This window comes from Lissotriton vulgaris, chromosome 5, assembly GCF_964263255.1.
Source record: "Lissotriton vulgaris chromosome 5, aLisVul1.2, whole genome shotgun sequence".
Taxonomy (NCBI): domain Eukaryota; kingdom Metazoa; phylum Chordata; class Amphibia; order Caudata; family Salamandridae; genus Lissotriton; species Lissotriton vulgaris.
In genome coordinates this window covers 441,718,025-441,741,401 of record NC_141693.1, presented here as the reverse complement: position 1 = coordinate 441,741,401, position 23,377 = coordinate 441,718,025, and the positions used below count along the sequence as shown (strand labels likewise).

At 44.1% G+C, this 23,377-nt stretch overlaps 1 protein-coding gene across 3 annotated transcripts in view; it reads right to left on the bottom strand.

The window, feature by feature from the left end:
- Window positions 1–23,377, bottom strand: part of PRDM2 (PR/SET domain 2) — a 434,311-nt gene that overhangs the window by 36,174 nt on the left and 374,760 nt on the right. For all 3 annotated transcript variants that reach the window (XM_086921861.1, XM_086921863.1, XM_086921862.1), the window contains one exon: window positions 1,847–6,482. In XM_086921861.1, the coding sequence (XP_086777987.1) occupies window positions 1,849–6,482 (4,634 nt within the window). In that variant the 3' untranslated portion in view covers window positions 1,847–1,848. The remainder of the gene's footprint in view (window positions 1–1,846; window positions 6,483–23,377) is intronic.

Here is a 23,377-nt window from a genome sequence, read left to right as displayed (position 1 = left end):
TACATCAACAAATACCTGACCTTCAACCAACCGACCAGACACATTCGATCTGTCTCCCTCTCCCACGCAGACACCCCATAGATCTGCCAAACCAACAGTGGAAGACGCTCTTCCTCACACCTGGCGAGCAAGGAATGGAACAACCTTCCCCTGCACCTCAGGGCTGCACTTTCGTTCCAGCAATTCAGGAAGGAACTCAAGACCTGGCTGTTCGAATGAACAACCCACTACACAGCAGCCAACTTACCCAGTTCCTCGAGACCCCCCAAAGGTGAGTTGCAGTGCTCTATAAATGTTTGACTAATTGATAGCCTCGTTTTCTCATGTTACTTTCTTAACATGTGGTCTGATGACCCATGGGGGAGCATGAGGCCCACTCAGGGGATCCAGTACTGTGTTACCAAATTACATACAAATATTAAAATTAATACATTTAAAAGAATAAAGTAGATACGAATAAAGAAGCAATACTGAAAATGTGAAAACTTTTTCTATACCCGATTGTGAATTAAACAAAATATTACAATATTTGAGCATTTGTTTACAGCATACTTGCCTTTGTATTTTTGTGAATTGGTTTGAAGTTCAAATCATAGAAATTACTTTGGCCAGCTTCCAATAATGAGTTAGTGGGGATCCCCGGATTCCAGTAATGATTCAGTAGGGGTCCACAAAAAGTATAAAGAAGAACCACTGCCGTAATGCATTTCATTTTGACTTTATCATTTCGCATTACCTTATTAAATACATTTCAACAAAAATCTTTGAAAATGTAAATATAAATGTATAATAAAATGTGTGCCTGAACTACATACGGAAAAGCAAAACGACAAGATTGGGTTGCAAGCAAGTAACAGTTAACCCTAAAAAGTGGGACTAAACATACCTCATTTACTTAAATATTATCAAGCATCCAGCTTGAGATACCAACTGGAATGGTCCCATGTAGACACAAAAGGAACTGTACTATATAACCAATGTTCTGACAGGCGGACTTCGATTAGAAGATGCTTGGCAGCACAACACAGTCACACACTTATCTTTATTTCTGAGACACCAGGATACAACCTAAGGATTCGGAATGTATGGTTCATGGTGGTGACTGAGAAACTGGTGTATTAAAGACAGGACAATGACAAACAATGTCAGAATAAGAGGACCTGAATTTCGGTTTCTGGCACAAGACTGCCTTAGGGTGACATACCCCAAATTCTGAAGTCCAGGCACTAATAGACACGTTGAACTTAGGGAAAGGCGACTGGGAAAAGGGTACTAAATAATGCTGAGGGATGTGAAATATATACACATTTAATATGCAAGAAATACAGATTTCCACACAGTGGTTCTTGAGGTAAAGGTGCGGCTCTGGGATAATAGATTTATTTTTTATTTAGGTATGAGCCCTGGTATGCAAAATATCAAAAACATATCCGGGGTGCCTGCATTGCACAGTAACTGGGTGTAGGACATTTAGTGTTCAAAGGTACTTTCCATAGATGTAAGATCAAACAAGTCAACCACATTAAAATAAAAAACTATTTTATATCATTAAATAGCTTTCAGAACCTTATATGAACACCTACAACAAATACCTTTTCTATAGAACATTTGCTATCATGTTTCTCATTGACCCATTTCCTTTTCAGTTTCACTGCTCTTTCTGCCTTTTAAGATGTTCCTTCCAAGATAGTCTATAGTACCTTAACAGGCCCTTTTAGGCAAACATGCAGTGCTGAGCAAGCCACAGAATATACCATGTGGCAGGAGACCGAATAATGAGTGAGTGTCTGTTGAGTCAGTATTTACCACAGCTCAAAACAATGCCATATCACATTAAATCAGTTACCTTCAGTCTTTCACGTCTTGCTTTCCAATGCTGTCTTCTTTTCTGTTCTCTGTTGCATCAGTGCTTGTTGCAAACTGTGAACTTCGAGTGATAGGCCCACCAGGTTTTTTTTTAGATTTCATGTTAAACCGTTCTATTCTTTTTGTGCATGCTCCTGAAGATTTACTATGCAATGTTGCTTTATTTCTTTGCACTCGTACATGCAGTTTCCCGGGTGTTTTTTTGCTTGAGGATGGAGGTGGGGGATCAAGCAAGACTGTTTTTGTTTTTTTTAATTCCACTACTTCAGGAATTTTGACCATTCGGACAGGGCTGGAGGTCCTTACAACAGGCGGTGAGCACTGCTTCTTAGATTTAACAGCAGATACATACTTCACATTTTGTTTAGGTTTTTCAGATACTGTAGGCAAATTAATTTGTGCAGGTCCTGTGCTTCGTGCTCTGGTTTTGCCTAAGTGAGTCTCTGTACTCTGCATTTTAATCTCTGCATCTGCTGTCCGTCGTCGTTGACTGCTGTTTTTTTCACTGTTGGAGGAAGAGGAAGCTTTTTTAGTTTTCTTGGGAGGTTGTGGACTATTTTTTTTGGAGACAGGAGAAACAGGCTTTTTTGGACAGCTGTAAGATGCATGCTTATTCAAACTTCCAAAGTATGTAAACTCTCGGTTGCAGTAAGGGCAAATGTGTGGTTCTGGATTGGGCACGGTTGTTTTGAGGTCTGCATTGTGCTTTGCAGACTTCTTTTTTTGTAAAATTGCTTTATGGACCAGTTGATTCTTTTTTTTCAGGGCACTCGTTTTTAGTTTGTTACCAGACATTTTACTGATTTCTATGCTGAACTGCATTTTTTTGGGCTGCCCAGCACGCCTGAAAGCATTTTTATCAGAACTGTCTAGAATTAGCAGCCCATTTTTAGGTTGCACAGTCTGTTTTAGTGGCACTGGATTTTTCTTAGGGGTATACCTCTTTTTGTCACTTGCAGAGGCACATACCAAGATGTGCTTATGTAATTCTGGCATGTTGTCCACACTCTTTCCGCATTTAGTGCAGCGAATAGCAGTAGTGAATGTTTGTGGAATATTATGTGTAGTAAAGTTTGTGGCAGTAGCTCCAATTCCCAGGGGATTTCTGTTGTGGTACTGAAACGGGGGTGGTTTAAAGCTTGGGTAGTGCTGATTGAGGCCCATCCGAACATCTGGATCTTTAGACTTTTCTCCTGATGCCATAATTTTTATGGTTGTATAAAGTTCTTCAGATGAGTCATCTAAATCTTCTTCCTCCTCAACACATGGAGGTACAGACTCTTCTGGAAGGCTAATCGTTGGAGTTAAATTTGCTTTACTTGGATCTGTAAAATTTTGGGGCCGAAGAGTGCCACTTTGAAGTTCATGATAGGTGTATTCTTTATCGGGGTGTAGATCTTGCTGATGTTGCTGCAAATTACAAAGAAAGGCAAACTCCTTTTTGCAGACGGAGCAAATAAATATCTTTCCAACGCCATGTAGCAGAAAGCGATGTTCTGTTAAGCTAGATTTATCTTTAAACAGCTGCACACAAAATTCACATTTGAAAGGGTAGTCTTCGGCATGAGTAGATAAATGTTTTGTAAGTTCTTTAATAGAAAAGAAGGGTGATTCACAGACATTGCACACAATGTTTTTACTGAAGTTCTCTCTGAGGGAGCTCGGTTCACTTGCAATGTGTGGATTTTCTTTCGGAGACACCTGCCCATCCATCACCTCCTGTTTAATCAGTAATGCAGGGGGTGCAACTGTGCCTGGGGAAGAAGTGACAAATGATGCTACTGAAAGAGGTGGTGGAGAAGAGGAGCAAGAGGAAGAATCAGAAGAGTCTGAGGAGTCGGATGAAGACGATGGAGATAGTGTAGGAGGGCCAGGGGAGGAAACAGAAGGGTCATCTGAGGGAACAGGAGACAGGGAGGGAGACGCGGTAGGTGAAAGAACGAGAAGAGGTGAATGTAGGCTATTGTTAGAAAGTGGTGATGTGCAAGAATGAGTGGGAGCAACATTTGCAGGCTCTGGAACTGAAGACAAAACAGGAGATGAGGGCAGGTCAGGGGTGCAAGAATGAATGAGAGACTCGTTTATAGGTTCTGGAAGGGAAGAAAGAATGGTGGCTTGGGGAGGAGATGAATCACAAGAATCTAAATGTGTATCATTTACAGGCACTGCAAATGATGAAAGAATATTAGATGAGGGAGGAGATGTACATGGTCGTTCAGGGAAAACGTTTGCCGGCTCTGGAAGTGAAGGCATTATTCTGGTTGAAGATGAAGGTGACAGACAAGTGTGACTGGTAGTAGTACTGGAGGGTTCTGGAAGTGGAGAAAGCATGGAAGAAGCTGTAGGTGATATGCAAGAACGAGTGGGAGTCATGTGTGTAGGTTCTGGTAGTGAAGTTAAAACATTAGGTGAGAGAGACAGTGTTGTAGAAATAGTTATTTCTGGATGGCATGTCAGAGGAGAACCTACATTTGTAGGAATCAGCAATGGGAGTGCGGGACATGAGGGGAGATCATAAATCTGAAGGATATGGGAACAGGTCAGAAGAGAAGCTGCAGGAGAAAAAGATATAGGTTCGGTGTGTGACTGCTGCTGTTCAGGTGGACACGGACCTGTACTCGAACATGGCCCATCTTCTATGATCACATCCATTCCATTATATTCATTCAAAAGAACCTTTTGAAGCATACATGTGGTAGGTTTCTTTTTCTTAAGAATGCCACATGTCTGGACCAAGGTATTCCCTTTCGGTTCCTGACCTTCAGTGTCAGATGTTTTCTTATGCACACTAAGGTCTAGTACAGACTCCCAAGGACCTGGAGAGCACATGTCTTCAGACTTTAGTTTTACACCACTGGATAAATCCAGTGGCTGCTGATTAAACCCACTGCTAAATGAAATGTTTGCTGTCCAGTCTTTTGATGCTTTGAAATCGTCACTGCACAATGGGCTCATACTTTCCTTTTCTTCTCTCCCTGACAGACTCCATGCAGGTGAACTATCATGGCTTTCTAACTTGGGAATTTTTGTACCTAGTCCCTCATTCCATGCACCCTTTCCTTCAACAGGTTTTCCAAAGTTTTGAGCGGTTGGGCTGTGCTGTGGAGAGCTGGGTGGAGTGCTGGTTCTTCGCTTGAATCTACTACAAACTGCAGGCAGTATAGATGAGGATACGCTAGGTGACAGTTTTGCAGCTTCAACCAATAGTGACGGGCTTAATTTATTTGCGTCCTGCGTTTGAAGGAGCTGCTTCAACTTTGAAGATAAGAAAACATTTTTTTCTTTGTGGAAGGGGGAGCTGTCACTAACTGAAACACTGAGAGGAAGGTTTAGTGAACATGATGGAGTTATAGGTTCAGCTTTCACTTCCGTTTTTAAGATGGGTACAAGAGGAGGACTAGTGGTTCTCCTCTTCTTCGATTCATTCTGTCCGCTATTTGAGGAGTCTTTAAGGTTATCAGTAGTAGGTGTGTGTGGTGGCATATTTTGTGTAACTTCAATTTTGACAGGTGCAAGTAAACAATTTATCCCATACATCTCAGAAGAGTTGGATGGAACTTCAATTACCTCACAATTGCTAGTGCTGGTGGTGGGCTCTATTTTACCATCAATATAATAATTTAAATTTTCTGATATATTATTAGAAACATCCATTATATATACATCATCTGCTTCATTGTCCTCTTCAAACTCTGTACTTGTAGTATATACACTTTGGGTCGGCTGGGTTTGCTCTTTTTGGGACAGTTTTTCTTCAAGCAGTCCTTTTCGACGGACACCTTTGGGTATAAGATGCCTTTCATGAACCCTACGCTGGTGCCTACGCATGTTTATGTGGGTTCCGAAAACTTTTTTGCAATATTTGCATGGATGAAAACCTTGAGGTTCCATATTCTCTTCCTTCAGGCAAGGATAGGTGGTTTCGTGGCCAAGTTTATCAGACTCTGAGATGTTGCAATCTTGTGCAAAGCTGGCCACACTTTGTTCATCAGTAGTCTTGAGGGAACCATCATCCAACAATATTCTGTTGTCTGAAACATCTTCAGAAGGTAGCAATGTAGGTTTCCGTTTTGGCCCAGCTTCATGTCGACGCTCATGCCTTCGTCTGTTTATTTGTGTACCAAATGCTTTCCCACAGTATCTGCACTTAAAGGCGTGATTAAGACTTGAAACGTGAATATGCATGTGGCGTTCAAGCCCTTGCTTCGTTGTGAACTTTCTTTCACAATGTTGGCAAGGGAACATAAAGGCATCTGGAAGATCACCATTGGATTCCTTTTTTATTTTTGGTGTTTTGACTGCTACCTTTTTCTTGGGAGAGGGTTGTCGGGGTTCGTCTGAAGTACTGTTTGATTTCTCCAAAGTTTCCAGATTTTCTTCATTTGCAAACATATCTTCATTTTCAGAACCTTCATTCTGTGCATGACTTCTATAGATTCCTTCTTCACAAACAGTTAATGATTCTGGTTTGCTGTCAGACATTATGTGTGGTTCATAAGAAGAAGGGATCATTAACTTAGGAAGTGCATCTTGGTTTACCATCTCTTGAATCAAGGCAGTTTGTTCCAATGATAAGATTGGGGAAACCGAAGACTTTTCATCTTTTTCTTTAAGGCCTAGAAAAACAGAAATATATTTATTAAGATTTATTTTGAACACATTTGATCTTTAGGCTTTTAACATTCCCTGTGACCAAATACTGAATTTCAGAACAAACTTTAAAAGAACTGGGACAAAGATAGTAAAAAATGCCTGCAAACACTATACTTCAATTGTACTGCTTGTTAGAACACTATCTGCAAAGCAATACATGAACAGAAAACACCACTGTGCAAGCAGAAAAGCCTTCGCTGAAGTGCTATGCTGTTGCTAGTTTAAGTGTTCGCAAAGCTATTTCTAGGTCGAGCCTGGGCAACGCATGCGCTGCGAGCCATGCTGTATTGGGAGTATGTACTTGAGTCATCACCCACTCTCCACCAATAGTTGTCATTAGCTTATGCCCTTGTCCTTCTTAAATGCTGGCTTCTGATTTGTTATTAGGCTTGTTAGTGCCTTCTTAGGTACCACCTTGTCTTCATTTATAACCTTATGTAAGGACTGCCACTTTTAATTTTGTTGTTACACGGTATGTCTTCTTTAGTCTGAACACACTATTTTCTTTAATGAGTTTCTCTTACTCCAGGAAGGTCTCACATGCGCAGTTGTGACCACCGGCTTGTTTATTTAACTCACAGCAAACAGGGAGCTCATCAGGGGCCTTGGGAGACAAAAGGGTTCAACTCAACGATGCCTTCAAGCATTTGCAATGCAATAGGTCTCGCGTTTGCAAGAGTTTAAGTTATTGGCATTGTAAATGACAATGCCTTTTATTTAGATTTTAAAAACAAAAACAAAGAAAAGGCATTGTCATTTTAAATAATACCTTAGACAGGTTGTCTAGCCTTACTTCATTGATCAGAGAACGATGTTGAGTGTATAGTATGTTAAGCCATTTGATGTAACACTAGGCTGGGGTCTACTTTCTGTGCTAGCTAGTCCATTTCTAGGACTCATTGCAGTAGGCTTGGGTTCCTTGTTCCTAATATGCAAGGCTACAGGATGCATGTAGAGTAATGTTCGTGCCTGTGGGTGAGAGCTGAGGCTCTAGCTAGTCCTATTTGTAGGCCATGATCCATGATGTACTTGACACTAGTGTTTAACTTTAGTATGTCTCAGGCTGGAGAGTACTTGTGCATAGATCACCAACAGTGAACGTGCAAGATGGTGGATGAGATTATGCTTTGGCGCTTAGGATTGGCTGCCTTGCGTAATAGTGATGTGAACCACTGCTTCATGGTTATGCCATGCTAGCCGTAGTTCTACGAACTGAAGCGGCACCAGCTAATGCTGAACTTTTTCTAAAACTCAGAGCTCCTGGACTCTGCTGTGATTATTTGTAGGTGTGTGGTCTAAAAATACATAGGACTAGTACAATACCAACCCTCATATCTGGCAAGTGCATAGTACACTAATCCATTTTGATGACTAACGTTTTTGAGGGGTATTATACTTATTTCAGTTTTGTTTCTCTAGGACGTGGCTGATGGGCTCTGGCACTATTCTAATTCTTATACCCCAGAGCTGGTGTGTATCTAGCACACCTATTACTACGGCTTAAATGCATGGATGTAACCAGGCATGTTCTTTTAAGGCTTTAGGAAGATTTAGCTGTGTGCAAGAGTGCATGTCACTACAAAAAAGTAAACAGTCAGCCCTGGGTCGTACCGTTAATTGATGAGCCTTAATTCAGCATTTTAGTGGTCAACTTTTTCACCACCCCCGCTTAAGGAGTGATTCCATTGCCATGCATAGAGGAGCATGGTTATCATATGTTCCCTGCCTACAAATGCAGAACATCGATCCCTTCTGCCATGAGATAGCTGCTAGTATCCAGTGCTACCATCCCACAATCTCTACTTTTGTCAGCAGCAGGAGGGCTGGTGCACTGCTGAAAAAGCAACAACAGTGGGCCAGCAGCTGCAGGGCTTCTGGCCATACCACACTGGGCATTTCTTCCCTAAAATGAACACACATCAGAACTTTAATAAGACAGGGCGGTGTAGGCTTTTTTTGAACAGCAGCTACAATGAAACACTTAGACTAAAAGGTCTGTATCAGATTCCGAACTACCCACTTACAGCAGCTGGTGGGGATGCAATGGTGTGTGGTGTACATGATACACTGGACAGAAACTGAGTCTTTCTTCCACGTCTGCTTGACAATGCAAGAGTCTGTCACCAAGGGACTTTTTCCAAGTGCGCACACATTAAACGCAGTTTCGACAGGCAGTGGGAGCTGTAAGTTTTACCTCTCTGTCTTTGTAGTTTTGCATGGTCGGCAGCATGACTGGGAAAGACATTACTGCTATAAGCATACACAAGCAGGGCTCTGTTCATCCCATCTGCTTGAGGTGCACTGTGGGCTTGAGCAGGTGTTTCGCTGCTCCACCATGAACATGATGCCCAAAGAGCTTTCCAGCATGGGGGAGGCTGCTGTCAGAGGAGGCATATCTCAGCAGGCTGCCCTCCTACCCAGTTCTGTGTAGTGTCTCATCATGCTCTACCTGCACCTGGAGATGAACTGAACCAAATCCTTTGCCGCCATCTTCACTCACTTGCTAAACAAGGCTTCTCCCAAGGCCCGACAAGCCTGAGAGGCTACTCTCAAATGAGTAAAGGGGCAGCGGAGTCCCAGGACTTGAGGCCTAGGTTTGGTGGGTGAAGGAAAAGGCTTGGTGAGCCATGAGCTGGGATACAACTATCGGACAACAGTATTTTAAGCCGTGGGTACAGCACATGAACAGCGTGTTGGGCTATTGTTAGTGATGACCAGCAGCACGCCATGGGTGGATGAAACACCCCTGGCATCTAGACATCTTCATCAACACATTCATGCATTTACATTGATTTGCACAGAGCCAAATTTTAAAGAACAATGAGGATGTGATGTTGCAATAATATTTTAATTTTTGACTATATGCATTAGCCAGTGAAAGGCTACGCTTTGAGAGATACAGCTGCATGCTTTTCTAGGCACAGACTTATGTAGCATGTGTTTTTGTTTGCAAAGTGCAGGGCCAGAACCATGAATACATGTAACAACATTAAACACCCGGAATTCAGACTGCAGGGTGCTAGAACAGAAATCAGAGAAATTATCTTAAATTAGGCAGTAGTTATGAGTTGTTAAAATGGAGAGCTTGAAAAGGAAGGCTGCTATACAAATGGCTGGTAATGGGGTTGTCTCGTGATAACTATTGAACAGTGAGTCTCCATTCAGCAAAACAAGCATTTGCAATGCTATAGGTCTCGAAATTACGCAAGTTTGAGCTATTGGCATTGTAAATGCAACACCTTGTATTTATGATTTGCTTGGAAAACATAAATGAAAGGCATTGTCATTTACATTTACATTACAATGCCAATAGCTCAAACTCGCGTAAATGCGAGACCTATTGCATTGCAAATGCTTGTTTCCTTAGGTTAAAGGAGGGTTATTAGATTGATCCAATTGAGTTGGGCCTCTATGGTTTGTGTAAAGTTCTGTGTCAGAGGATGGTTAGCCCATGCTCTACAGCATCTCTTCACTCCCTTTGATTTGTTTATAGATACCTTTTCCAATATGAATTTTTGTTTAATGATCACAACTATCACACAAATGTAAGGAAGCCTAAAACATGGCAACTTTGTAAAGCTTTCTATCCATGGGTATGTTTTTGACCTCAGGACTGCTAACCTGTCTGGTAATCTCCAGCCATTTTACATTTCTCCTCTTTGTAGTTTTGTGTGTATTTTCTCTGCCCGGGAGTGCCAGCCTAGAGCAATTCCATAGGTACAAAGAAAACCTGTCAATAATTCCTCATTCTAAAAATGCAACCCTGATGCACTAAACAGCTGCGGTTCAGAACTTTTGTTGTGAACGGTACACGGAACTAAAGAGTTGGGGCAGTACCCGCAGAGCACAAAGTATACAAACTAGACCAGTAGAGTGCTGTACCACTTTACTGTCTTTCTTGAAACTGTAGTAAAACGAAGAACTATAGCCCACTGTTGAAGGCAGTAATGGTTGTTAAAGCCCACGAATTCAAGTGATAGGCTGTGCACTGCTAGGAAGGGATGTGCACAGGAGTACAGAGAGAGTTGCCATTCTGGCTGTGCAGTGTAGGGTACTCAGAGCAGTACAGTAAAGAGCGGCTGCATCATGCAGTGTACAGAACTTCACAGTACCGAACACCGGTACTGGCCATTGATTGGGGACTACACAGAATAGTAACTTGGGTGCATAAGATACACATGACGCTCACCTGTGACAAACACCCTCTTTCAGGCCACGGGTGGCAGGTAGGAGTGGCACAGCCAGTGCAGCTTCAGGTACAGCAGGCGGGCCGGGGTGAGTAGGGCGGCGGGACTGCACATCTTGAGCAGAGCCAGCAGGCCAAAGAACAGCAGGATACAGGCATGCATCCCCAGGGAGAGGGAGCCTGCATTTATGGCAACGGGGCTTGGTACCACTGGGAGCAGGAACGGGGAGAAGGCACACCTGAGAGCAGGAGGAAGCTACGAGCCCCCCGCGATCAGTGGCAGGTGAATGCATCTTGTACAGTGGTTACAGGTAAGTACACTTTTGCGCACATGGACAGCAGGTATGAGTGCAGGGTGCAGCACAAGCATGCACATTTAGCTGCGGAAAGAGATCATGTGTGAGGGAGGACAAGAGTGCCCATGGAAGGATACGAGGCAGGTGAGTGCACTTTAGGTTTAGAATGCTGAGCCAGGCACAGGGTGCGTGCACCTGAGTAAAAGTGGTCAGGTGTGTACTTCTGGCTGGTGAGAAGAGATGGTGAGACAGGGGGGGTCAGTTTAGTACACCTGGGCGGAGGAAGGTGGTGACGAACACACCTGTGGGGCGGGAGGCAAGCAGGTAACTATGTCTGGGTGAAGGAATCAGCTTGGCACACCGAGACCAGAGATAAGTCGGGCAGCTAAATGCGCCTGGTCAATTGCTGGAAACAGGTAAGTTCGCCTGGGTGAAGATGTCAGGTAAGTGCACATGGGTGTAGGAAGGGACGGCTCAGCACGACAATAGGCAGGAGGGGAGAGGGTACACCCCCGGGACACACAAATGAAAGGTGAGTTGCGGAGATGCTGGAGAGGGTTGCTACATCTGGCTGAGGGGGTCATTTAGGTACATTAAGTGAAGTACACCCAAGCTTAGTAGTGGGCAGCAAAAGGAGGGGCTGGGAAGAATGGGGACAGGTAGATATGGCTGGTGTAGGGGGCGTGTGCCCAGGCGCCAAGACAAGGGGCGGGGTGGCAGAGAAGCGCTGCACTCTGGTGGGGCCAGCCAGCGACCACTTTTGTGTGCAGTGGCATGTGAGCCGTCCGAATGTGGCGCAGATCCAGATAGCCAGACTAGTCCCAGGTCCGACTGGTGTGAGAGGAGAGCGGTGCACATAGCACCGTGCTCTGTATATAAGCAGGAGGTCAGCCGGTGCGAGGATGGAGTAGTCGGGCTGGGAGTTTAAGAGTTTTTTTAAGCAGTTCCTTCCTGTTCTTTTCGCTGGCATGGTTGGCGCTCAGGGGCTCCCTGAGAACTGTGATGTTCCATGCACATTGCTCTCCGGCTGCTGTGTGGGCTTGCTGCACACTGAGCCTCTGTGCTGCAGTTACTCTTGGTGCAAACTCACACCGACCCTTCCTGCACGAGCTTGTGCTCTGTGATCTCTGCAGCTCAGTCCGTCCCTTCTTCTCTGTGTCCAATACTGATTTGGATGCTTGGCAGCGCTGTTCAATCCTACACTGTTTCCGATTCTTGTGCACACTTGTGATCCGCGCATTCTGCAGCTATGTGTGTACCGGGGCCTAGGAACATTGCTGTTCTGTGTATTGTTCGCTGAAGAAATCATTTCATTGTGAAATTCCCCATGCGGAGCTTATACTTTAATGGTGACCATGCCCCTTTGTTTGGACGAAGATCGCTGTAAGCGGAATACGGCGAGCAGCGTCTTTATAAAAGGGCGTGGCCACCATTAAAGTGAAAGCACCACATGGGACGATTTCACTCACATTTATTTAAAAAAAACAACGTTTTCGTAGCGCAGTCTGTCCTTCACCGCAAAGCATTGTAAAGTTTGTAGCAGTGAGCGCGGTGTCCCAGAAGCGGGAGCCGTGATCATTCTTACAGTTTAAAAAAATAAATACATAAACCGAGCGTGGTGTCCCAGAAGCGGAGCCACGCTTAGTCGTACAGTTTAACAAGCGCACGCCATTGTGGGAAGTAAGCCGCTTGTTTATATTTGCATCGTGCTTTAAGTGAAAGGGCGATGCAAATATAAACAAGGGGCTGAGTGAAACAGATGTGTACACGCCCCTATAGATAAGAAATTGCTTCACGACAGCCGTGAAGCAGACAACCCAGTCCAGATGGGCCGTCCAAAGAGGAGACAGGGCGTAAACAAAAAAGCATCATTTTAAATAGGGAGCCAGCGTTTAACATAAATGCTGACGCACGCCAATAAGAAAGAGTGGCAGCACTTCAAGTGCCCTTCAGAAATCTCCTTGATCACAAGAGGTCTCGCAGAGCGAGCAACGTGAATGCACTGCAACGCTAGGCGAGACCTAAAAACGACATCAAGAGAACAATGTATTCGCTCACTACCAATTCGGCTTCAGAGTAGTAAAGTACAAAATTAGCAACACAAAGTCATAAATTACATTTATCGAACATTGGACAATAACAACTCCTGGTACTGGCCCTTCTAGACCTCTCACAGCTGCCATCAACACCATTGATCTTAACAGGCTGACAGGAATGCAGAAAGGGCTTTATAAATCAGGTGTTAAAGTAGTTCATATCACTCATTGTGCTCAGAAACAAATGTAATTGAAACATCACATGCGATATTAGGTGTCCCACAATGCACTAGTCTTTCTCCTTTGCTTTTTAACCTGTACGTGAGAACCACTCAGCTTATCCCTGGCAAATTCAAATGTAAAGGAGAACCAATATGCAGATATCTAAAGACATCTGCATCTAAAGACATCTGTAAAATATATCGGATCTAAAAAATGCAACAAAGGAAGTTCGAACATTTACTGATGCTAAACCTCTAAAAATCGAATTCCTCATGGTATTTCAAAAGTACCATGACAAACTCCATCCATTGTTACAGTATGACCTAAAACACAATAGTTTCTCCCCAATAAAGTCACTAGTCCTCATCCTAGGCAAAAGCCTAGATCGGTCCGCACAACTTAACAAACTCATAACATCAGCAAATTACTTTCTCCACCCCATCAAAAAACATTTTAAAAATAGCCTTACACAAAAACTGAAATCTGCATCTTAAGTACACCAGAATGGACCCAGTTTGTAGGAACACCTCAAGCAATCAAGCTAAAAGCAGTATTTCACTCCAAAGCCTGACTAATCACTTCAAAGTTAAAATTCGAACACCTGCCACACATACGAATAGACCCTCACTGTTACCACAGGGAGAGTTTGAAATGTAAAATATGCTGCCTTACCTTCAAAACCATTCACCTGAGAAACCCTCTAGAACTATCAAACTTGTTGGCTCTCTTGAGGATCACAAGGGTCAAGGACCCTACTTCTTGCGATACCAAAACCTTTTCTCAGGAAAAAGAGTACCACAGACTTCTAAAGGATTACAGGCTACGCTGTTTACTGAAAGGATCCTCATCACCTATAAAGACTATTGATATTTCATGACAAATAGGTTTGTACTTAAGGTAGTGGTACAGGCTTAGGAAAGGGATTCATTGGTGTATGTGCGAAATGTATAATCAATATGAACACTTTTTTATATTTCAGTTTAAGAAACAACCTGAATGTATATGGGAACCAAAGAGTGTAATACTCACTAAACAAGAGATAAACTTCTTTTCCAGAGAAGAGTGAGGTTTACAGAAACCCACTTTAAACCAATCACATAAATATTGTTTATGCTACGTTTCAGTTACTGGAAGAGTTCCGGAAATAACCCAGTCTGAAGCTTTTTTATTTTATTTTAATTTTTGCACCAACCAGTAGTTACATAGCAGTGATAAGCATTGGATTTATCATACAATATTCTTGCATTTCACATGGGAATATATTCTGCAACTTGTACAAATCATTTAAGATCCTTACAACTCTACATTACGGCAGTCAAGAGCCAGTTATTCCCCCAAAAAATGCCTACACCCACGCTGGGACCCCCGTCATCTTCTGTGCGATGTGCCTATTGCACATAAGTTGCGTTTATTTATATTCATACGTCGAGATACAATTTTATAGATCAGTCTGCTTCTACAGCCTCTGAGACAGCCTGTAAGTATTGAACCAGCGGTTCACAGAAGTCTCTGGGCCTCGAGGCTTGTGGAATGTCTTTGGCGTATGTCTCTAGCGTTGCCTTACAATAAAGACCTATCTGCAATCCAATCTTTTAGTCTAGGAGGTCTCTTGCTTCCCCATCTCATCGCTATGCGCCTCTTAGCTAGCAGTAGTGCGACCGCCAGGAATTTTCTACACCTAGCGTATTCGAGTTTCCCGACTCCTAAAATGCATACCAGGCGAGTGTTAGGTATCTGTTCCGATAGCATCTCGGTAAGTGCATTAGTGACTTCGCTCCAGTAGCTCTGTAACCGAGGGCATGCCCACGATATATGCAAGAAGTCAGCGCTCGGCGCCCTGCACCTTTGACAGTTATCCGACTCTCTGAGGCCTAGTCTGTGTAGTTTAGCCGGTGTGTAATCTAGTTGGTGAATAAATCTGAAGTGAATAATGGGCAAGTTACAGTTGGATGTGAGTAACGTGAGTTGTTTGCAGCTGTAATTACAGTCTTGCTCAGCTATTGTCACGCCCAATGTTGTTTCCCACCGTTGCACTGCTGTGTTGGGTTTCTCAACCTGCTCCTCTTGGGCCGCATTGTACAGTCGAGTCACCAAGTTTCCCCGGTTAGGGGCCGTTAGCAGTATCTGCAATGTGTTTATTTGTGGGGTTCATCTGGGAATGCACTGTATAAGTCCCTAATCCCGGAGCGTAGCCGTAAGTAAGCAAACTTCTTCAATGGAGTTTGATGGGCGCAAAAAGAAGGGTCTGTCAGGCTAATAAATTTATTTTGTGGGAATAAAGTGCCCATAGTAGTCAAACCTATCTCTGTCAGCAGATCTTGCATGTTCTTTTCTTGTGTTACAGTGAGTTTGGGATGTCTCGCCGTAGGCAGCGCTCTCGCATATACTGGGATTTTGTGTGCTTTTTGTGCTAGTGCGTGCCACGCCCTAGAAGTGCATTGAGCTGTTTGTATCTTGTTTGTGATGTGTGTTTCATAGGATCTGATATTAATGCAGTCAATAGCTTGAGATGCACACTGTCTTTTTCCACCGTTATGTGCCGGATAAAAATCAATGATGTTTTGTCCAGAAATGTGCGTGGTGTGCCTGTGCACAAAGGTAATATAATTAAAAATCTGGTGCCTCGAAACCCCCTAGGTGGTAAGGTAGTGTCAGTGTCTTCCAGCCAATTCTGGCTTGTTTGTCAGCCCATGTGAGTCGCAAGATGGAACGTAATTTAATAAAGAAGGCCTTTGTTAACCATATTGGTATGTTCCAGAAAAGGTACAGGAACCTGGGTAGTATAATCATTTTTTGTAGAGCTATTCTATCTGCCATAGAGAGAGGCAATTTTATTCATTTATCCACCTGTTCCTCCAGTCTCACCATCGCTCTTCCGTAGTTCTCTCTGATTACCAATTCTGGGTCCCGTTGTATCCAGACACCCAGATATTTAACTGGGTGCGTCCGCCATGTTAGAGTGTATTCCATATAGGTTCTGGGGTGTCGGCGGTGAGGAGGATCACCACAGATTTGTCCCAATTTATTCGCAGGCCTGCATATTTTTTCATATTTGACATATTCCCTAATAAGAGGGTTAAGAGTACTATTGGGATGCGTGGTGTAAAGGGCCATGTCTTCAGCGTACAGTGAAATTCCAATGGGTCGGAGGTCGAACTCAAAACCGCCTTGGAGTGGGTCTGCCTACTTTTACAGGCCAGTGGTTCCAGAATGAGGGCAAATGGCATTGGTGACAAGGGGCAGCCCGGTCTGGTGCCTCGTGTGATCTCTATCGGGCATGATGTGTTCCTGTTTATTCTTACCCGTGTTCTAGGCGAGGTGTATAATAGTGAGATCCACTTAAGGAATGGTTCCGGGAACCCCATTGTACGAAGGGTGACAAACATGAAATTCCACTCCACTGTATCAAATGTTTTTGCAGCATCCAAGAGTGCCGCAGCCGCTGGAATTTCCGGATCAATATGACGATATAGCGGAAATACAGTGCGTATATTATGAGTGGTGGATTGAGTTGGCATAAAGCCTGCCTGGTCTGACAATATCAAATTACACAGTAGCGGTTGAATTCTATTCGCTATTATTTTTGCCAGAATCTTGGCGTCTATATTTATCAGGGATAGAGGTCTGTACGATTCGCACTCAGTAGGATCCTTGCCCGGTTTTGGGAGTGCTATCAAGAGCGCCTCACTAAGTGAGGTCGGGAGTGTGCCCTCCCCGTAGGCTTCCTCAAGCATTTCCGCAAAACGTGGGATCAACAACTCACTAAATTCCTTATAAAATTCCCCAGGGAGACCATCCAATCCCGGTGCTTTGTTGTTTGGGAGGGATTGAATAGCTTCTATGATTTCGTCTTTTGTAATGTGATGGCAGAAATATTTCCGATGCGTATCGGATAGCCATGCTACTGCTATGTCTCCCAGATATTTCTGTATGTCCGATGTAGAGGCCGCCGTCCGGGTAGTGTATAAATGAGTGTAGTAGTTGGTCAAGCATTTAAGAATAGCTGGGGTGTCATGCACCTTTTGACGCTGATTGTTGTGTAGCGGTGTAATGTATGCTGTTGTATTGGTGGGTTTAATTTTGTATGATAACACCCTTCCAGGTCTCCCGCCCTCTCCGTACCTCCTAGCTGTGTATTTACGAGAGATATATTTTATCTCGTCGTCTGCCAGCTCATTCTATTTGTCTATCTGCACCCTAATGTCGGCTAGCAGTGAGCTGTCATCGGTGTCTTCAAACTCACACTCCAGCCTATTAATGTCGGCTTCTACTCTCTCTAGTTGTCTTTGAATATCTCGGAGTATGCCTGCCTGTTTAATAATGCAATGGCCCCTTATTGTAACTTTGAAAGCCTCCCAAAGTGTCTTCGTGCTTTTTACCGATCCAGAGTGGTGTAAAAAAAAAAAATCTATAATCGCCTGGCATAATTCCTCTCGGAACACCTGGTCTTGAAGCGCTGTTTGTCTCAATCTCCACGTGAATTGACGCAGGGTATGTGTCGGGATTTCCAATTTGAGACACACTGGGGCATGATCGGAAAGTGTTTTGGGTAAGTGGTCGATGGCACAGTAGACTTTTGGACAATGTGGCCCCAGGGTGTATCTATTAGCATGTGTGGTGCAGCCTGCAGGTCTTGTGCGTGTTTCCTTGTTGCTCAGCGTCGCCGCCAGTGCCCCTCAATAGTATAAAAATACAATCACCGCCCGGGGCTGCACTCCCCGTATCCATGGGCACAGCAGGGGCTGATTTGTACGCTCAGCGGGACTTGTGTCACTCCGACCAGCGGTTCAATGAGAGCACCCCGCCGTGCGCGTCCTGTGCGGGCACTTGTGTGCTGTATTTGCGTTAGGGGACCTTGGCACTGATCACAATCTCACCCCAGTACCACAGAGGTGAGAGCGCAATGTCCGGCGCATGGGGCGCCGCAGGCATTCATTCGAGACGGCTCCCGGGTTCAGCAACTAGCGAGTGTGGCGCAGCTCATTAGATCTACCCTGCGTCGCTCCGGACTGCCGATCGCCCCCTTCCGTGGCTGGACTCCGCAGCCGCTGCTATGGGTCGGGTCTTCCCCACACCGCCATTGTGTTGCTACCTTTTGGGGACAGTGGGGAGCTCGCAGCGGGTCCCCTCCCACACCGCGGCCGTGCTGCGTGCCGGCGGGATTCACGGCTGTGGGCCGCAGCTTACATTCACTTTACGCCGATGGGCCGCAAGTCTCCTCAGCATCGTTACCTCTGTTGCGTTTTGTAGACGGGGCGCTCTCAACACATCAGTGTTCCGGGGCTTCCGGTACCTTGGACTTCACTGCCAAGTCGATCACGTTTAGTTCATTTTTCCAGGATTATGTAGGATATTGTAGGTGTTCCAGAGGAGCTTCTCACATAGGTGCCATCTCGTGAGGTTGCTGAGCGAAGTACCCTGTTCGGAATATGGGTTATTAACGGAGTTATTAAAAATTGGGGTCCAGTTTTAAGGGAGGCCCTAAAAGCAAGACATAATGCCTTCAACTTTATGCGATTCTTCACGGAAAGCCAGTGATAGTTCTTGATGACATGCGAGAAGGTCTTGAACTTGGGGGTTCCTGACAGCATTCCAGCTGCCACGTTCTGGACTGTTTGAAGCTTTTGAATGACCTTGATATGTGCATTCGCAAGAAGCCCATTGCAATAATCTATGGAAGGCATAACTAATGTTCTGACCAGAGTTTTTCCTGCATTCGATGGGAGAAATGGCAAAATCTTTTTAATCATACGTAGTTTATGAAATGAGGCTGAGGCCACCGAATTAGCATGAGAGGCAAAGGTCAGTTTGTCATCGAATACAACGCCCAGATTCCTAACCTTGGTGACTGGAATCGGTGGAGGGCGCAGTGAGGAGGACCACCAAGTGTGGGACCAGATGGGAGATAACTTGCCAAACGTCATAACCTCAGTTTGTCAGAGTTTAGCTTGAGGCAATTGCTGGCCATCCAGCTACTGATTGCCAGCATGCCCTTTTGGAAGTTAGCTGCTACCCTTTCTCCTTTGGTATTTATTGCAAGCACCAATTGGGTATCGTCGGCATAAGATGTAAGGCCCAGACGTGTGCCTTGATGAGTCTGGCTAAGTCCGACAAGTAGATATTAAAAAGAGTCGGACTTCGGGATGAAACTTGCGGGACACCACATGGGAGGGCCATTTGGGCAGAATGGAAATTGCCTAAGTTTAACGACTGAGTGCGATTGGTGAGAAAGGATAATAGCAAATCTCTTGCCCTATGTTGAGTACCCAAAATGGTGTGATCGACAGTGTCAAAAGCAGCTGAGAGGTCCAGCAAAATAAGAACTGCTGTTCCTCCCTGATCCAGAATAGTTCTAATCTCTTCAGACACCTTAATTAGTGCAGTCTCTGTTCCATGGCCTCTGCAAAAACCAAATTTTGTATCATCTAACAGATGATGGTCTTCCATGTACTTAGAGAGTTGAATATTCATCACTTTTTCAACAATTTTGGCCGGAAAAAGCAGGCTGGCTATGGGCCCATAGTTTTTTGTGTCAGCTGGGTCCAGGTTTGATTTTTTTAATAAAAGGTTTTAAGATAGTTTTCTTCCAGGAAGTGGGGTATATGCCAGAAGTAAACCACGCGTTAAAAATGTTGGCTAAAACAGATGCCACCTGTTCAGCGACTGGTGTGAGTACAGCCGACGGACAAGGATCATTGGCTGAGTCCAACTTAATAGAGGATATTAGATTAGCAATTTGGTCTGGAGTGTTATTTTCAAATTGCACTAGAAGATGTTCTGAGGTGCCATTCGTCAGAGATTGGTCGACAATATTAGTTTGAGATGTGAATGTCATTTACTTTTCCATAGAAATAGTCCGCTAGATAGTTACACAGTGACTGTGAAGGAGTTGTGACTGCAGCGGGGGTATGACCTGATAACTTAGAGACTACTTGATAGAGCAGTTTGTTGGAATTTTTTGCCGATTCAATCGGAGCTTTTTTCTTGCACAATCATAAGTTTGTATTTGGAAAGTTGGTCTTTGTAAAGGAGTTTCTCTTCACTGGTCTAGGATTTACGTCATTGTCTTTCCCGATTTCTGCAAAGTTTCTTTTGCTCCCAAGTGATTCAGTGAACCACGGAGCTGACTGAGAGCTCCGATTTTTAGAGAGTGTTTTGTTAGGAACTAACAGGTTGAATGCATTATGCAACCAGTTTGCGTAGTTAGCCGAGGCAATATTTGGATCTGAAGAGACGTTGAGTGGAGGATAGATGTGTCTTGAGAAGATGATGATCTATGTGTTTCCAGGCTTCAATTACAACTGGACTATTTATGGTGGTATTTAGAGGAGACTTATTGTCGGTGAGAATGTTAAATATGATTGCATGATGGTCGGTCCAGACTAAAGGAAGAATTAAAAAATATATATATTTTGAGAATTTGAGAAGAGGCCATCCAAGGTGTGACCTGCTGTGTGTGTGGTCTTAAGAACTCGCTGTGATAGACCCACCACTTCCAAGTCTGCAAGTAGTGTGTTGGTGTCCTTGTCTTGGTGGTTTTCTAGGTGAAAATTAAAATCACCTAGAATGGTGAAGGTGTCTTCGGCTGCTATAGATTCCACCATGTTTCTTAGAGTGGAAAGAAACTCTGTCCTAGATCCTGGAGGATGATCAGAGTAAAATTCCTTTAAAGGTTTGAGAGGGAGTGAGTAGAATAGAGAAGTACATTGCTTCACAGGTTGGAGATGGAAGGTCTATTTTGGTTGTTAAATTACTGCGGAAGATTATCGCTAACCCGCCCCCTTTTTTTATTCGGTCTATCTTGTCTTAAGGCGGTATAGCCCTCGGGCGTAGCCGCTGCGAGATCCAGTCCAGATGCAGGGTCTGTCCACGCCTCAGTTATAAAAAGGACATTAAGAATATGGTCAGTTAGCAGGTCTACTATCTCGTCTTTGTGTTTGCCTAATGAACGAGCATTAATGAGAGCTGCTGTGACATTTTTGTTTTTGTTAGTACTCCGTGTGTTGGTAGCGTCTGGATTTAAGTAGATAGAAGGTTTGAAAGAGCAGTGGGTGGAGGCTTTAAAGGTGTATTGGCAGAAACCTCTAGTACCAAGTGGGAACATGCCGTGTTAAATGGCAAGAGTAGTTTTAAGCGTTCCTTGCCGGAGTAATATAGTTTCTTTAGGTCTGGGGCCATCAGGCCAGGGGGCTGGCCCTGGCCCCGGTCCAGGCGCGGACGGGTGCAGACGGGCTTGCCTTTGGCGCACCCGCTGCGCATTCGTCTTGCCCTAAGTAGAGATGGGGCGCCAAAGACTAGTGCGCTAACCCCAGTAAGAACAGGAAGTGAGTGCAACTCCCAAGGAGCCCTCCGCGCAACGGCACTTGCCGAGTCGGACCAGGGCGAGAGAGTGGTGGCAAGAACAACTTTGGTGCAAAATAACAGTGAGCAATATATCAATATTCACGAGTTAAAAAAGTTAAAACCTTAGAAAGTGCAGAACAATTCATTGGTCTCACTGGATCAGGAATTTCGGTTATTGCATTCTGATGAGTATGTGGGTGATGGGGAATTTTATTTAGTACCGGGAAAGTAATGGCAGCCAGAAAATAATCTTTGAATTAAATGATCAATGGCAGAAAATGTTGCTTTTGCCTTTCCCGGTTTTAAAATGAGCTAACCTTGTTGAGAATAATTACTTGGAATATATGAATGTCTTACACCTCTGTTATCGCTTTCCTATGAGTGGTAGGGTTGAAGAGATGCAGCAAAGAGCCCTTGATCAATCCCTTGTCTTGTGTGTGCTCTAGTTTGAAAAATCCCAGTGAACAAGGGAAAGTATTGCTTGCCTTTCGAGAAAATTTGGATGCCAATTGTGAAGGCCAATCTCTTGGTTTCCAAATGCGGTCTATGACGGAAGAATCTGACAGTAAGACCCCATATGCAGAACTACAAGCATGGGGAATAAACTACACAGCACAGAGGAGACATAGAAGAGGCATAAGAGGCCTGTTGCACAGCGACAGTACAAAAAGATGTCAGTATATTAGCGCATGCCTGTGTTTGCATGATTTAGCCAAAAGGTTTTGCAAATGGATGTAAATTTCAGTAGCTTATGGCTTTGAGATAAGACCACATGCAGGGGAAATCGTGCATGCCACCAACCATGAAAATACAGGGATGGGCAGTAGACAACAGATAAATGGACCGGCCGCATTCAAAACCTTAGGTAGAAAAGAATGGCGGATTCAGGTGTGTGTTATTGGCCTGATGAGCAGCACTTTTGAGAAAGCGGAGTGCTGATGTGAAGCGAAGGAGGTGAAAGTGAAATTGGGAGGAGAATAATATCCCTTATCTTGCCCTACCTTAACTGGAGAATCTGCCCATCATATCAGCTTTCTCTCAATAAAACCAACTGTGTTCTTTAGGAATCCACCTCCTTTTAAAGTGCATTTAGCTATTTTCTTTTCGAGGAATCTAGCCAATTAATATTCACACAGACTGCTTATAATGGCTCCCTTTTCTATATGTAGTCATTTATGTGAAAAGGAATTAGTTTCCTGCTAATTACTGCCTTCCCTGACTCACAGTAAAGAATGTGTTCTGGAAAATCGGTTGCGCAAACAACAGCGTTCATTTAGTATGACACCCTGGGTATTTAAACAGATGTTAAGTGGAGGTGACCAAGAAGTTAAGAGACGAGTAGTGTCTTGGCTTTGGTAGGCATTCTTTACTATATCACTTTTTGACTTATTTACCTGAAGAGAGTATCTTTCCATACACTGCACAAACAAATTCAAGCAAAGCTGAACTCTGTCAAGTATAGTATACATCCAGTACCACATTAGGATATCTGCTGCTCACAAATCATAGTAAATAATGCAAATGCTACTTACCAGTATGCATCTGTTCTTGGCATGTAGGGCTGCTGACATTCATATCAGTGCATAGATCGCCGCCTAGTGTTGGGTCCGGATGATTGCACATTGTTGTCCTGGAAGAGTCTTCGAAGTATCACGAGATAGGTGGCTCCTCCCCTGGACTACAGTGCGCATGGGCATCGCCTCTATCCCCAGATTGTTTTTAGCCATTGGCAGAGATGGAGTGAAGTATGTGAGTGATGCCCATGCTAAGAGCAT